This window comes from Orycteropus afer, unplaced genomic scaffold, assembly GCF_000298275.1.
Source record: "Orycteropus afer afer isolate SDZICR_OR568_19922 unplaced genomic scaffold, OryAfe1.0 scaffold00080, whole genome shotgun sequence".
NCBI lineage: Eukaryota > Metazoa > Chordata > Mammalia > Tubulidentata > Orycteropodidae > Orycteropus > Orycteropus afer.
Genome location: NW_006921667.1, coordinates 8,629,463 through 8,645,545, shown reverse-complemented (window position 1 = coordinate 8,645,545; position 16,083 = coordinate 8,629,463). Strand labels below are relative to the sequence as shown.

At 45.9% G+C, this 16,083-nt stretch overlaps 1 protein-coding gene across 1 annotated transcript in view; it reads right to left on the bottom strand.

Moving 5' to 3' along the window:
• Window positions 1-16,083, bottom strand: part of MYO15A (myosin XVA) — a 109,676-nt gene that overhangs the window by 46,237 nt on the left and 47,356 nt on the right. The window contains exons 12-24 of the mRNA XM_007941458.1: window positions 7,690-7,803; window positions 7,040-7,098; window positions 6,834-6,957; window positions 5,880-5,975; window positions 5,303-5,434; window positions 4,644-4,769; window positions 3,657-3,734; window positions 2,767-2,915; window positions 2,608-2,653; window positions 2,341-2,465; window positions 1,548-1,665; window positions 1,072-1,247; window positions 537-621 (exon numbers count right to left, since the gene is read on the bottom strand). Of these exons, the coding sequence (XP_007939649.1) occupies window positions 537-621; window positions 1,072-1,247; window positions 1,548-1,665; window positions 2,341-2,465; window positions 2,608-2,653; window positions 2,767-2,915; window positions 3,657-3,734; window positions 4,644-4,769; window positions 5,303-5,434; window positions 5,880-5,975; window positions 6,834-6,957; window positions 7,040-7,098; window positions 7,690-7,803 (1,428 nt within the window). The remainder of the gene's footprint in view (window positions 1-536; window positions 622-1,071; window positions 1,248-1,547; window positions 1,666-2,340; window positions 2,466-2,607; window positions 2,654-2,766; window positions 2,916-3,656; window positions 3,735-4,643; window positions 4,770-5,302; window positions 5,435-5,879; window positions 5,976-6,833; window positions 6,958-7,039; window positions 7,099-7,689; window positions 7,804-16,083) is intronic.

The window sequence follows — 16,083 nt, the reverse complement described above, 5'->3', positions numbered from 1 at the left end:
CTCACCTAATCCCTTCGGCTGATTGCTCTTCTGTCTGGGTTCAAGGTTTTTATCCCCTTCCCTGTTCTTCCGGCCTGCTACTCTGGCGTCCCTGCGTTGTCTCTCCTCACCTGTAAGCCTGGGGCTCAAGGCTTTTATCCCCTTCCCTGTTCTTCCGGCCTGCTACTCTGGTGTCCCTGCGTTGTCTCTCCTCACCTGTAAGCCTGGGGCTCAAGGCTTTTATCCCTTTCCCTGCTCTTCCCGCCTGCTACTCTGGCATCCCTGTGTTGTCTCTCCTCACCTGTAAGCCTCTAATCATTCTTAATTACTGAAGACCACACTGTGAAACTCACCCAGTGAAAGCCTTCACATGCAACATCTCATTTAACCCTCTCCACAACCCTGAGGGGCAGATAAGGAAACTGAGGCCAGAGTGAGAGCATGAAGACTAAAACCCAAGACTGTTTGTTACTAAGTGCTACCCCTCACTCCTGCTCCCTAGGCCCAGACAGTGCAGAGCCTGGATTCTAGTAGAGGGGTCAGGGGGAGGCTTATACCTTGAGGTAGCGCTGGTAGGTAATGTAAGAGTGCACCAGGGACCGGAACTTCATCAGACTCCTCCTCATCTGTTGATATCGTTGCCTATGGATGGCAGAGTGTATCTTGTCAGGGTGTATGTGTGTCAGGGATTGGGGCCACAGGTAACCATGGGGTAGAGATGCCTACCCTGGCTTGATCTGGGAGTCAGTGCCTACATTTCACTGTGGGGGCCTTTGGCACAAAGGTTTGAAACTGGAGCTCCAAGAGTCATCAACTTAGCCAAAGTCACAAAGCAAATTAAATTAGGACCAAATTATTAACCTGTCTGGACTATGTATTTCCATAAGCTTGGGCCCCTCAGCTGAACTAACTCCCTCACCTACCAGTCATGAAGGCATCCAAAAGTAGAGGCACAGTAAATCTGATCATTCTTCCTGCAGAAGCTTCTACCTTCTGCTTGCATGCCTCCAGGAACAGGGAGCTAACTACTAGCAAGCCCTCTCCTATGCCTTGCTATAGGCCTCCAAGGAGTTTTCCCTCTCTGGGCCCCACCTGGCCAGGTAGCCACGGGCCCGGCTCTGTAGCAGGATGATCTTACGGCGCAATGAGCGGAATCGCTGTTGGATGAAGAAGCCACGGAGGCAGCGTTGCAGTGTGAGGGCTGCCAAGTTCAGGACTCTCTGCCGCATACTCTCCAGCAGCTGGTACAGATGTTCCTTAAGGAAGAGCTAAGGACAGAAGGTGGGCACCTAGACCATGTAGGGGCCAGGTGGCTGAGCAGGGAGGTGGGGACCTCCCTCCCCAGAAGTGCATGGAGAGAACAGATAGGGCAGTCTCCAGAAGTTGGCTGGAGGATGGGCTGGGTTTGGTGAGGTGAAAGGGTGATGGTAAACTAGGAGCTGTTGGTGCTAAGGTCCAGAGGTAGTAAAGGTGGGATCAGCATGCCATCTACCAAGCTTGTCTGGACTGCTACTGGGACAGGAAGCTTTAGCTTGGGTATTTCTGGGGACAAGTGAGGTGGGACTCACCTTGCTGACTCCTACGCGGTACATGTTAGGCGTAACAGCACACAGGCGGCTCAGCACTGACACACACATGTCCCCACTGGCTGGCAGGTTGTGCTTGTGGGCAACTAGACAGCGGTACCTGAGGGAACCAAACTCAGCTGGGGGCTATGAGACCTACCCCATCTTCCTGGCTGACCATGACCGCCTGTCTTTAAGAACCCCAGCCCTGTTTTAGCCCCACTCATAATGTCTTCTAATCAGAAAAAGGCACTCTGTTCTCAAGACTCTGGGTGAAGGTCAACATTTTCCCAAAACAAAGCTCAGGAACCAGGAAGGGGCAGGAAAGAAGGATGAATGGAAACAGAGAACCCAGGAAGGAAGTGGGAAGAGTGCTGCTACATTGAGGGAATTGCAACTAATGTTACAAAACAAAATGTGCATAAATTGTTGAATGTAAAACTAATTTGCTCAGTAAACTTTCACCCAAACTACTATTAAAAAAAAAAAAAAGACTTCTGGGTGTAGAGAATTGTCATTTCGGTAGAACAAGACACTTTACTGCCATCTGCTGGAAATCTGTCATCACAATTATCAAAACCACCCTTTGATGTCAACAAAGTTATGTACAATAAAAACATGAAAAAATACAAAACAGTAAGAGTACTGACCATGTGATAGCCAGCATATGGTGGTCTCGTATAGAACACAGTCTGAGAAACTGCATGTGACAATCCCTGTTCTGCCTGGATTGTCGTCTTAGAGCATGGGGGCTGGGTGGGAGTCCATGGCACCCAGAAATCCCCAACTGAGGTACCTGTCAATGAACATCTGGAAGGGTAGGCGCACAGGGAAGCCTTCCTTTCGGATTCGCACAGTTTCCAGCACTCCTGAATAGCGCAGCTGTGTCATTACAACATCTGGCTCAAAAAGGCCTGGCTCCTGTAGGGGTACATGATCAGGGGGAGTAACTCCCACGGTGGGCTGGACAGATGGAAGTCCAGAGAGGGAAAGCCCCTTTCCCAAGGTCACTCAGCACGGGAAGGGAGATTTGGCTCTCTCAGGGACCTTAGCCATCACTCACCTTCTTATGATTGGGCTTCAGGCAGCGCACAAACAAAGGGTTACACCTGCACAGGGATGGGAAGTGAGCAATGTGAGGCCCCCAAAGGAAGGAGTCCCAATGCTGAGGGTCGTGCACTGAGCTAGAGAAGAGGTATACCCATCAGTCAGCCACGCCTACCTCTCCATCTTCTCCACCAGATCTAGGAGCGACTGCTGGAACTTGGCAGCCACTGTGTGTGCCTTGTAGAGCCGGGTGACGGAGCTGCTCTTGCCCAGGCGCTGAGGGGCAGTCTGCGGGGCATGGCTGGCAAAGAGGTGTGCTACCACCTGGGCAAGAGTGGGAATCAAGGCACCAAGAGATGGAGAGATAGGAGTAGGGGAGGATCCAGAGGACAGAGACAGAAGCAAAGGGAGAAGGGGGGAGAGAGAGAGAAAGAGAAGCAGTTAAAAAAGGAATTCCCAGACCAGAGGGATCTGAAAGCTGACCCATCGCATCCTTATCTGTGAGGCCTCTGTCTCTTGGCTTGCACACCTCTAAAGACAGGATACTCAGCGCTTTCTAAGGGCCTGTCACACGGCTGTGCTTGACAGTTTTTCTTCTTCAGTCAGAGAACATTCATTGGGTATTAAGTGCCTGGCCCTGAAAAGGGCCTGTAATACACATGATCATAGACAGGTACACATTCGACAGAGCAGCAAGTGGAGGCGAAGACAGTGCAGGACCCTCCTCAGGGCACATGCCAGGGAATGTAGGGGTTGGGATTCCAACCAGGTCTGTGCTCTGTCACAGCATCATCTGCTGGCCTGTGGTGGGGCTGGAATGTTGGGGTGTGTGTGTGTGTGTGTGTGTGTGCGCGTGTGTGAGGGCAGGGCTGCAGCAATGAGGCAGGGCCAGCCGGGGATAGGGACTGGGAAAGGAGGATGCGCAAGGCTGAGCAAAGGCTGGGTAGATAGGATACCTTCTAATTTTTCCCTGTGCTGGGTGCGGGTGGAGCCATATTTTGGGCAGGTCAAGCTAGGCACAGCTAGGTCTGAGAAAGGGACCTGACTCTGGGTTGGGACACTCACCCGTGTCCGACTCCTTATAAACAGGTCCAGCACATCCTGGCGCACTTGGTCATGGTTCTTATCCAGGAATTTGTGCACCTGAGAAAAGGAGAAAGGGGGAGGGGCTCAGGCCATAATTCTCCAACCCAAGCAGCCTAAGGGGACAGGGTAGAGGGACAACCCTACCCTAGTCTGCATCAACTGGCTTCCTCCCTCCCTCTAGTAGTTCAGAGGTTTGTGGGGTGGGGGCCCCCTCTGGGCCTCTGTCTCCTGGTCTGTACCAGGAGGGACTGGATCCTCCTCACTGCTATGGTACCCTCCCCATCAACCTCCCTGTGGACATTAGCCAAGGCTTCCCATGACCAGTCTTGGCCTCCATCCTCAGTGGAGGATACTGCCCTGTGCCCATTCTTCAGATGAAGAAAATGAAGCCCAGAATGGGACAGAGGCCTAGAATCCTGGCCCCAGACACTTCCAAGGTAAGAATGTACATCAGATAATAGGGATGAGGGTATCTCAGTGACACTCAAACCAAAACCAAACTCACTGCCATTGAGTTGATTCTAACTCATAACAACCCCTTCTTGGGTTTCTGAGGCTGTTGCTGTTGTTGTTTTGTGCTGTCGAGTCAGACCTGACTCATAGCAACCCCTCCTTGGGCTTCCGAGACAGTATCACTACGGACAAAGATTGCCCAACTTTCCTTCCGAGGAGTGGCTGGTGGGTTTGAACCGCCAGCCTTCTGGTTAGCAGTCAAGTGCCTTAGGCACTACACTACCAGAGCTCCTCAGCTCCTATAGAAGGGTATTATTAGTCCCATTTTCTGGATAAAGAAATGGAGGCTCAGATTGGTTAAGTGATTTGTCCACAGTCACACCACCAGGGAGTAGCAGGGCAGAATTGGAAACTAGGGCTCAGTATCTGAGACCTATGTCATGCTTCTGTGTCCCTAACAGACAGGGGAACTAAGGCACTAGGAGGCCAAACCAGCTGTCTCTTGGATCTCACCTGATAGGTGACTTTGCCTGCGTAGTGCTTGATAGTAAACTCAGGCAGTGGCATCTTGGGTTTGGAGTAGAGTGGGTTGGCGCCATGATGGTAGTTGCACTTCTGCAGGAATGTGTGGTCTGTGGCCTGGGGCAGACAAGAGTCAGTAGGTAGGCAGGGGTCTTAGGTACTCAGGGCAAATGCCTTATTCCAGGGGACCTGATGGCAAGGTCCCCAGCAGGTACTGGGGAAGAGCAACTCACAGATTTCTAGGCTGACCATTGTGCAGAAGGTGGAAGCAAGTGAGCTACAGACCTAAGTGGACCCTGCAGAGAGGCACTAATGACTCACCTCTCAGGCAACCTCCCCTCAAATTCAGCTGCCATTGCCCTTTCTAGTCCCATTTTCCAGAGTACCCATCCCACCCTTATATAGTTTATGTTTTCCAATCAGGATTTGAGGTCCGACCTTAAGACCACCTCTTCCAGGATGCTTTCTCTGACTTTCCAAACTGGTGCAGCCCCAGAGCTCCCCATTCAGCCTCAATCCCCCCAGGTTATGAATGGCAGGTTGTATGTCCCAGCCATCCACCCCCAGGCAACAGCAGAGAGGAATGAAAGACTCAGTGGCTGATGAGGCCATGCAGGCTCAATAATGACGAGCGATCTGACTAGGCTCACCTGGGGAAAGCAACACTGGTCATCGAGGATGCGCAGGATGCCATAAGGCTTCAGTGAGATGAGGTTGATACAGAGCTGGTTGTTGGCAAAGGTGATCTCCTGCCAGTCAATCTGCTCACGGACATACTCCTCCTGCAGGCAGCAGAGGCTCAGCCTCCTTGCCCGGCTCAGCTCCTCCCCTCACCTAGCAAGATGCTTAGGGGCTGAATCCTTTTGGAGGGGCCTTGCTAGGCCACCTCTGCTTGCATGCCTCCTAGAACAGGGAACTCACTTCTTAGGAGAAACACACGAACAATCTCAGGGCCCCACTGCTCCCTCCACTTGGGACAACCTTGTGGAGGGTGAGAAGGACCCCTAAGGTGGTTATCCTCTGGGCCCAGCACCCAATATGTTCCCCTCTAGGACATGAGCCTTCACATGGGCTGGTTCCACTACTTAGAATGCCTTGCCCCATTTGTCTGCTGACAGCCTTGAGTTTGCCTTAGAGGACCAATACATTCTGGTCTGTCTCCAAGGAGGCCCTGGTCTGATCTGGCCAGTCAGGATGGGGATGGGAATGCTAATTATGCCAGCACACCTGCTCCTCCTGGAAGACAATCTTGTTGAAAAGGTACTGAAGGTTTTCATTTGCATAGTTGATGCACAGCTGCTCGAAGCTGTTGAAGCTCAGGTCCTGCCAGGTGGGAAGTGACAGTCAGAAAGGGTTGGTCCCACCTCAGCAGGTCGGGAGTCCCGAGTTCTGTCCACTTTCTCCAATCCAGGCCTAGAGCGCTACATGCCTGCCCACAGACACACTTCTCAGAACCCTCCTAGCTCCCCTGCACATGGGGTAAAGCTGGACATCCAAGGTCTAGATGAGAGGCAGCACAAAGAGTGGTTAAAGGCACAGCCCTGGTGCCTTCTGCCTAGGTTCAAGTCCTAGCTCTGCCACTTTCTAGCTGTGTGATCTTGGGCAACCTCTCTGTGCCTCAGTTTCCCAATCTGTAAAACAGGGACCCATAAGACGTATGGGTTTCATACAGTTATTGTAAGTGAATTAATAAACACAAGAATAGTAGCCAGCACATGGTAGGTACCATGTAAATGTTAGCTCTCACTTATATTCTTATTACACTGTCTTGTGTCCTGCCAGTTCCCCTCACTGTGCACTCAACCTAGCAGTCACTGCTAATTTCAACTGCCCAGATGCCTCCCAGGCACACCTCTAGGCCTGGGCATATGCTATTCCCTCCACCTAGAATGCTGTCACTGATTCTTCAGGCATTTGCTTAAGGGTGTCTCCTTCTCTTCTAGGAAGCCTTCATGACCCCTCCCCTTGGGCTACTCCAGCACTACGCTACCTCTGTCATAGCTATTCCCCACCCTCCTAAGGGCCAGGTGTGTGGGTGATCAGGAGACCCAGGAAGGATGAAGATTGTACTGTAGGTGGAGAGATGTGGGGATGAGAAGGAGCAGCCAGCAGCATGGAGGGTGATGTGGCCTCAGCCATTACATCCCTGCCCCCACCCCTTTCCCCCAACACAGTCCCCACCTCAAAGCCATAGATGTCCAGGATGGCGATGGACATTGTGTTTTGCCATGGAGACACCTGTGCGTTCACCCTGGTGATGAGCCAGCCAAATAGCAGTGCATATAAGACCTTGGCGATAGCATCCCTGGAGCAGAGAAGGTACTTCATGGGCCAGGCACAATTGGGGGTAAGAGCCTGGGTGTCTGGCAGGGCAGAGGCGGGCTCACCTGGCATCCACAGCACTCTCTACGGTCAGAGGAGTGAATATCTTCTCTTGCATTGTCTCCTGGGGAAGGAAATGTTCCTGAGCTGACAACAGGCTAGCCACTACCTTCAGAAAGCCCCCAGAGGATGGGGTGGGGGGTGCGCAGGTAAAGCAGCCCAGAGAGACTGTGAATAGTCTCAGATTAGAGGCAGTACAGATGGAGACACCACTCTCCTCTCCCTTCTGCCCACTATACTGGTGGGGGTGATGATTGCTGGTCAAAGTAGGGACAGAGGCATAAGGAGACATGGCAGCACAATGAGATCAGCCCTGGGAAGGGAAGGAGGGCCCAGGACTGGTCGGATTCGTGCAGAAGCCAAATGAGGCTCTCTGGAGGATGGGATGATAGAGCTAGGTCTAGACGGGTAAGTAGCTGCAGGAGGAGAAAAGCATTCCAGGCAGAGGGAACAGCCTATGCAAAGTTGGATATGAGAACCTAATGCCTTTGGGGTCTAAGATCACCCTCTCATTTCAAGAGGGGCCAACTCAGACAAGGGATAGGGACAGAAAGTGGGCAGGAGGAAGAGGTGGCCTACAGGGACAGGCTTGCATCAGCTCTGTCCAGGCTGCAGCAGCAATCTCTGTTACCAGCCCAGGTACCCCTAGACTCACTGTCACTTTGAAGGTGATGGCCTTCTGCAGGCCTTCAGGGGATATCTGGAGCAGTTCTGCCACAGCCTGGATCTCCCGGGCGCTCACCACTGAAGCCACCTCCTGCGCATCAGTCTGTGAAAAGCACACCAGGACTGTGTGTGTTTAAAATTGAGGTAAAAGTCACAAAACATACAATTCACTATTTTAACATACACACTTCAGTGGTGTCTAGTCCCTTTACAACCTTGTGCAAGCACCACTTCTATCTAGTTTCAAAAATTTTTGTCATCCCTAAAAAACACCTCATACTCATTAAGTAATTGTTTCCCATTCCCCCTTCCCCTATCCTTCCACTAATCTGCTTTCTGTCTCTATGGATTTGCCTATTTTAGAGATAGAGATAAAAGGTATCATATAATATGTGGACCTCTGTGACTAATTTCTTTCAGCATAGTTATTTTCCAGGTACATCCAGGCTGTAACAGGTATCAGGACTTTATTTCTCTTTATGGAATAATATTCCATTGCATGTATGCAGTACATTTTGTTTATCCATGTATCTGTTGATGGGCATTTAGGTTGTTTACACCTTTTGGCTGTTGTGAATAATGCTGTAGCAAACACCAGTGTACACATATCTGTTTGAATCCCAGCTTTCAAGTCTTTGGGGCACATACCTAGGAGTGGAATTATTGGATCATATGGTAATTCTATTTGAGATGGTTTCTTTGAGAAACTATCACATTGTTTTCCACAGCAGCAATATATTAAGGTTCCTATTTTTCCATGTTCTCACCAACACTTGCCATTATCTGACTTTTTATCCTAGTCATTCTAGAGGGTGTGAAGTGGTATTTCATTGTGGTTTTAATTTGCATAATCTCTGTACTGACCAATGATGTTGAACATCTTTTCATGAACTTTTTGGCCATTTGTGTATCTTCTTATCACCAAAAGGCCAAACTCACTGCCTTTGGGTAGATCCCAACTCATAGCGACCCCTCCTTGGGTTTCTGAGGTGGTATTCTATGGAAATAGATTGACCAATCTTCCCACTCTTCCTTCTGAGGAGTGGTTGGTGGGTTTGAACCGCCAGCCTTCTGGTTAGCAGTCAAATACCTTAGGCACTACACCATCAAAAGCTTTTTCTTTTTTTTTAAACTAGATAAGCTGAGCTCTGGTAGCATAGTGGCTAAAAGCACTTGACTGCTAACCAGAAGGCTGCGGTTCAAACCCACCAGCCACTCCTTGGAAGGAAGGTTGGGCAATCCTACTTCCGTAGTGATACTGCCTCGGAAACCCAAGGAGGGGTCGCTATGAGTCGGGGCCGACTCGACGGCAAACAACAACAACAAGCTGAGCTTAAACCAAGAAAACTAAACCAACTACCATTGAGTCAATTCTGACTCTAGTGACCCCCATTAGGTTTCCAAGGCAGTAAATCTTTTTTTTTTTTTTAATTGTGATTTGGGTGAAGATTTACAGAGCAAATTCACTTTCTGTACAGCAGTTCACATATACTTTGTCTCATGTCATTGACCACAGTTAACCACAATGCAACAGCTCCCCTCCCACTTCCTCCCCATAGTTACCTCTTCCCAGTGTCCATCCCTCCATACACTCTTGCCCCCTGAGCTGTCTCTCTGTGCATAAGCAGCCCTTCTTTCTCCCATGATTGTTCTCTGCAAGGAGTGTATCTACTTGAGGTAAATGTTTAACTCATATGCCTGTATTCTGTTTGGCCAGAAACCACAGGTGTGGGTTCAATTCCAGACCTGAAGGGCAGCTAGGGGCCATAGTCCCAGTGGTTCCCCCAGGCTCTATCGGACCAGCAAACCTGGTGCCCACTTTTTAAGGCAGTAAATCTTTTATGGAAGTCTATTTCCTGATCTTCCTTCTGAGGACTGGCTGTTGGGTTTGAACCACCAACCTTCTGGTTAGCAGTCAAATGTCTTAGGCACTGCACCACCAGAACTCCTCACGCTGAACTTAAAGCTGATTTAAAAACAAAACAAAACAAAACAAAAACCAACAAGCTAGACTAACTAGCAAAATTCTGAAAAAGAAGAGGAATAAAGGGAGCCTGTGGTGAAATGAGTTCCTTTATGTGGCCTTTTGCCTTGGTTCTTTGGAAAAATAGCTTGACAGGCTTTCTCTCTAAACCCTGAGCATTTACCTTTGCTCTAGTTTTCTACCCTAGAGAGTTTGTTTCTTTAGTACAAGTTGATTGCCATTTCCTAGGTAAACTGTATACATCTTTTGGTTTGATATTTTTGTCTGGCCCTGGGCTACAGCTTGTCCTGTGACCGATATGCATGCACCTTGCTGGGACTGGCCAATAGACCATGAAAATAAAGAGTCAGTAGCCTACCATACAAATGAAGTATATGTGATCTACCAAGAGGGGATTGTTCAGTTTGTGCCCCTCATCCCCTGCTGGAAGGGGCCATGACTTAAAATTGACAAGAAGTTGTGTATATGCATTGTGGTAAATTGTAGTCAATGTCATGAGACAAAGTGTATGTGAACTGCTGTATGGAAAGTGAATTTGCTCCGTAAAATTTCACCCAAATCACAATAAAAGTAAATAAAATAAAATAAAGAAGTTGTGTATATAAGCAGCCAGTCCCACAGAGATTTTAGAGACACAAAGAAACAGGGAGCAGAAAAAAGTAGAAATGAGATAAGGAAAGAGAAAAACAGAGGGAAAGGAGGCAAAGAAACTCCCAAAAGAGCTATAACATGAGTAAAGGGCTATAAATACTGAAGACAACTGGCCAGAAGGCCACAGGAGACAGATGTGGCAGTCTGCTTCTATAGAGATTACAGCCTTAGAAACCCTACAGGGCAATTCTCCTCTGTCCTACGGGGTCACTATGAGTCAGAATTAACTCACTGGTGCTGGGTTTGAATGGGTTTGCAGCTCCAATGGGGACAGGCTCAGAAGGGGCCCTGCAGCAGAGTTGGTAGTGACAGATGGGTAGGTCAAGGGGAAACTGTTCTGAGGAGGCAGAGAGGCCTGTCTTCAGGGGCAGAGTGAAGGGCCTGCTTGGTTGCATGGCCAAGAGGAGCTGAGAGAGCTGTCCTGCACTGAAGAAGGAAGAGATATGCTTTCCACATAGGGGGAGCTTTCCACTTTGTCTATATGTTTCCTGATCCTGATCATGAATTGTAGCCTGTTACTTCTTTAGTAAACTACTTAACAGTTAGTATGGTCTGTGAGTTCTGTGTGTCCATTACAATGGCTTACTGAACCCAGCAGAGAAGTAGAGGGTGCTATGGGTGGGAGGGATGGCTGGTGTCCAAACTGGGAGAAAGGTTGAAGAGTAGAGGTATGTCTGACCTCCACCTCATAGGGGTCAGCTTTGGGCGATCCTGGTCATTATCCTCCATGAAGTTAGGTTCTAATGCTATTATACAAGAGAAAGATGTGGCAATTTGTTCCCTTAAAGATTACAGCCTTGGAAACTACATGGAGCAGTTCTACTCTGTCCTATAGGGTCCCTATGAGTAGGAACAGGAACTCTGGTAGGGTAGTGCCTAAGGCACTTGACTGCTAACCAGAAGGCTGGCAGTTCAAACCTACCAGTTACTCCTTGGAAGGAAGATTGGGCAATCTACTTCCATAGTGATACTCCCTTAGAAACCCAAGGAGGGGTTGCTATGAGTCAGGTATGACTCGACAGCAAATAACAACGACAACAACAACATGAGTAGGAACTGACTTGATGGCAATGGGTATGTGCATAATGCTACTATTGAAACAATTAGTACTACTGCAAGTTTATAGTGCCTTACTAAATATTAAACATATTTTTATATATGTTTAATAACAGGAAGTTACAATAATTAAAACAGTGCAATGACAGTCAATATAAAGACAGACAAATGAAGCACAATACAAAATCTGTAATTAGACATATATATATGAACATATATATAGAGATTTAATACATGATAAATATTTATTTTTTAAAATTGGGTGATTAGAACAATAAGGATAAATCTGGACAAAAATTCAGTCAGCAGCAAAGAAGTAAATAATCCAGTTAAAAAAGTGAGCAAACATGTTGGACACTATTTGGAGAAATATTTTTTCCAAAGAAAATATAAAAAGGCCAACAAGTACCTGAAACAGTATCAATAATCAGGGAAATGTAAATTAAAACCACAATGAGATACTATTTCACACCCACTAGGCAGTTCAAACCCACCAGCCACTCCTCGGAAGGAAGATCGGGTAATCTACTTCTATAGTGATACTACCTCGGAAACCCAAGAGGGGTCACTATGAGTCGGATGCAACTTGACAGCAGTGTTAGGAGGATGCTTAGGACGATCCTGGTGGCACAGTGGTTAAGTACTCAGCTGCTGACCGAAAGGTTGGTGGTTTGAATCCACCCAGGCTCCACAAGAGGAAGATGTGGTAGTCTGCTTCCATCAAGATTACAACATTGGAAACCCTACAGGATAGTTATACTGTCCTATCGAGTTGCTATGAGTTGGAACTGACTTGTTGACAATGGGTTTGGAATAGAAAATAACAGGAAAATAACAACTCTTGATGAGGAGAAACTGGAAACATTGGACAATGCTGGTAGGAATGTAAAATGGTATGACTGCTGTGGAAAACAGTTTGGCAGTTCCTCAGAAAGTTAAATATGGAATTACCATAAGACCACCAATTCTACTCCTAGGAATTCTCCCAATTGAAATAAAAACTTGTGAACACACACAAAAAATTTATAAATGAACAATCACAGCAGCATTATTCACAATAGCTAAAAGGTGGAAACAACTCAAATGTCCATTAACAGATGAATACATAAATGAAATATGGTGTACAATGAAATATGACTCAGCCATAAAGAGAAATGAAGTCTTGATATATGCCACAATTTGGATAAACCTTGAAAACATTATGCTAGGTGAAATAAGCCAGATACAAAAGAAGAAATACTGTATGATTTAATTTATATTAAATATTCAGAATACATAAATCCACAGTAACAGAAATCAAATTGATGGTTAGTAGGGCCTTGGGGAAAAGAGAAATCCCTCAATGAGATGGACTGACACAGTGCTGCAACAATGGGCTAAAGCATGGCTGGATAGTGTTTCATTCTGTTTTACACAGGATTGTCATGAGTCAAACTGGACTAGACAGCATCTAACAACAAAAAAGGTCCCTGGGGTAATGGAATGTTTTGGAACTAAGTAGAAGTGGTAGCTGCACAACACTGGGAATGTACCAAATGCCATTGAATTGTTCACTTTAAAATAGTTAATTTTATATTATATGAATTCACATGAAAAAATAAATGAAATATTTTTTAAAAATTAGATCCCAATGCAAAGTGAGGAGGACTTTCAGCAAGATGGCAGAATAGGCAGACAAGCTACACAGACCTTCTTCAACATAGAAAGGAGAAACCAATTGACACAGATACAGAAGATAAAGAAGTGGATTAAATACCAACTAGTAGTGCCTAAGGCACTTGACTGCTAACCAGAAGCCTGGCAGTTCAAACCCACCAGCCACTCCTCAGAAGGAAGGTTGGGCAATCTATTTCTGTAGTGATACAGCCTTGGAAACCCAAGGAGGGGTCGCTATAAGTCGGGTCTGACTCGATGGCAAAACAACAACAACAAGTAGAAGATCTAAATGAAAACAGTGAATAAGGAGACACATGGAGTTATGGACTGCTGGCTATCCTGATGGCATGGCCAGTGTGAATATTTACAAGTGGCATTATGATCTGGGCAGCAACCTAAGAATCAGCCCTGCTCACCAAGGACTGCATGGACAATTGCACTAGTGGCTGATGACTAAAAAGGAAAACAGCAAACAAGGAGACAAACTGAGCTGTGGACTTTTGGCTACCATGACGGTGCAGCCATTTTGAATATTTGCAAGCAGTGTGGCCATTTTGGATATTTGGAAATGGTGGTGTTCTGATCCCAGTGACCTATAATAGTCTTATTGAGGACAAGTTGAGGACAGCATGGGCAACAACACTAGAGGCTGGCCACTAAAAGTGGGAGATAGCAACCATGCCCATATGACTCAATAATACTCACACCACCTACTGAATGAGGGCCACCACTTGCTCCTGCACCAGTTATCCAATGATAGATGACAGTCAATACCAGCCCAACTCATGCTTAACTGCTCTTCACGAATTGCTAACAGAAATCCGTGCACACATTCTCATTCTCTATCACACTCACCAGGAGACAGGTGATGAGCACCTAACTACTGCCAGCTAATGAACAGAGAAGCACAGAATCCTGCTTACTCAGATATATCAAAACAATGCAAAGGAAAATCTTGGGCAAATCACAGCACCATGCAATCACTAATGAAATATAAATATAATGCCACAATGTCTTGGAGACATCAGAACATCACAGTCCACACAAAGAAGCAATATAAAATAGTAGAAACAAGGGACCAGGACACAGACTGAGAAAACATATCTGGGGAAGAAACATCATTGGAACTCCCTGATAAAGAGATCAAAAGAATTATATCTAGGTACCTTCAATGGATAAAGAGACAGATCAAGGAAAACACTGAGAAAATTAAGGAAAACACAGTAAAAACTCGAGAACAATTCAGGAAAACAATACAAGAACAAATTGACAAATGGAAAAATGGAAGACAGAATTAGTGAGATTGAAGACAAATACCTCAATACTATTTTGTTAAAGGACCAATTAAAAAAAAAAAAAAAAAGATCAAACAATATGTAGAAAGACTAAGATTCATGTGGGATACCATGAAGGGGAATAACTTAGGTGTAATAGGAATTCCAGAACAAGAAGAGACAAAACCACAGAGAAAATTGTCGAAGATCTGTTGGAAGAGAATTCCCCTAATATGATAAAAGACAAGAATATACCCATTTAAGATGTTCAATGAACTCCAAACAGAATAGACCCCAAAAGAAAATCACCAATGCATATCCTAATCAAACTCACCAAAACCAAAGACAAAGAAAGAATCCTGAGAGTAGCACAGGAAAAACAAAAAGTTACCTACAAAAGACAACCAATAAAACTAAGCACTAAGCTTGGATTTCTCAGCAGAAACCATGCAGATGAGAAGGCAATGGGATGATATACATAAAACCCTGAAAGAAAAAAAAAAAAAATTGCCAAACAAGAATTATATACCCAGCAAAATTGTCCTTCAAATACAATGGTGAAATTGGACATTTCCAGGTAAGCAGAAATTAAGGCAATTTGTTAAAACCAGACCAACCTTACAAAAGATGCTAAAGGTAGTCATTCAGACAGAAGGGAAATTCCTCAACATAATAAAGGGCATATATGCAAAACCAACAGCCAATCTTATTCTCAATGGAGAGGGACTGAAACCATTCCCCTTGCGAACAGGAACCAGGCAAGGATGATCTCTATCACGACTTCTATTCAACATTGTATTGAAGTCCTAGCCAGGGCAATAAAGCAAGATAGGGATATAAAAAGTATTAAAATTGGTAAGAAAGAAATAAGACTACCCCTATTTGCTGATGATATGATCCTATACATAGAAAACCCAAAAGACTCACCAAGAAAACTACTGAAACTAATTGAGAGATTTAGCATAGTGGCAGGATACAAGATCAACATCCAAAACTCAGTTGGATTCCTCTACACCAGCAAAGAGATTGCTGAAAAAGAAATAAAGAAATCAATACCATTTACGATAGCTACCAAAAAAATAAAATACTTGAGAATAAAATTTACCGGGCACAAAAAAGACCTATACAAAGAAAACCACAACGGATGACTTTGAGAAACCATTAGAAATCTACATACATGGAAGAACATACCTTGCTCATGGATAGGAAGATTGAACACAATGAAAATGTCAATACTACCCAAAGCAATCTATACAGTCAATGTAATCCCAATCCAGATCCCATCAAGATTCTTTAAATATATGGAAAAACCAATCACTAATTATTATTTTTTAAATTGTGATTTGAGTGAAAGTTTACAGAGCAAATTCACTTTCCATACAGCAGCTCACATACACTTTGTCTCATGACATTGACTACAATTTACCACAATGCAACAGCTCCCCTTCCACTTCATCCCCATAGTTACCTCTTCCCTGTGTCTTTCCTTCCATCCACTCCTGTCCCTTGAGCTGTCTCCCTCTGCATTCACAGCCCTTCTATTCTCCCATGATTGTTCTCTCCAAGGAGTGTTTCTACCTAATGTAAATGTTCACCTCATATGCTTGTCTATTGTTTGGCTGGAACCACAGGAGTGGGTTCAACTCCAGACCTGAAGGGCATCCAGAGGCCATAGTCTCAGTGGTTCCATCAGGCTCTATCAGACCAGCAAACCTGATCCCCCCCCCCCTTTTTTTATGATTTTGACTTTTGTTCCACATTT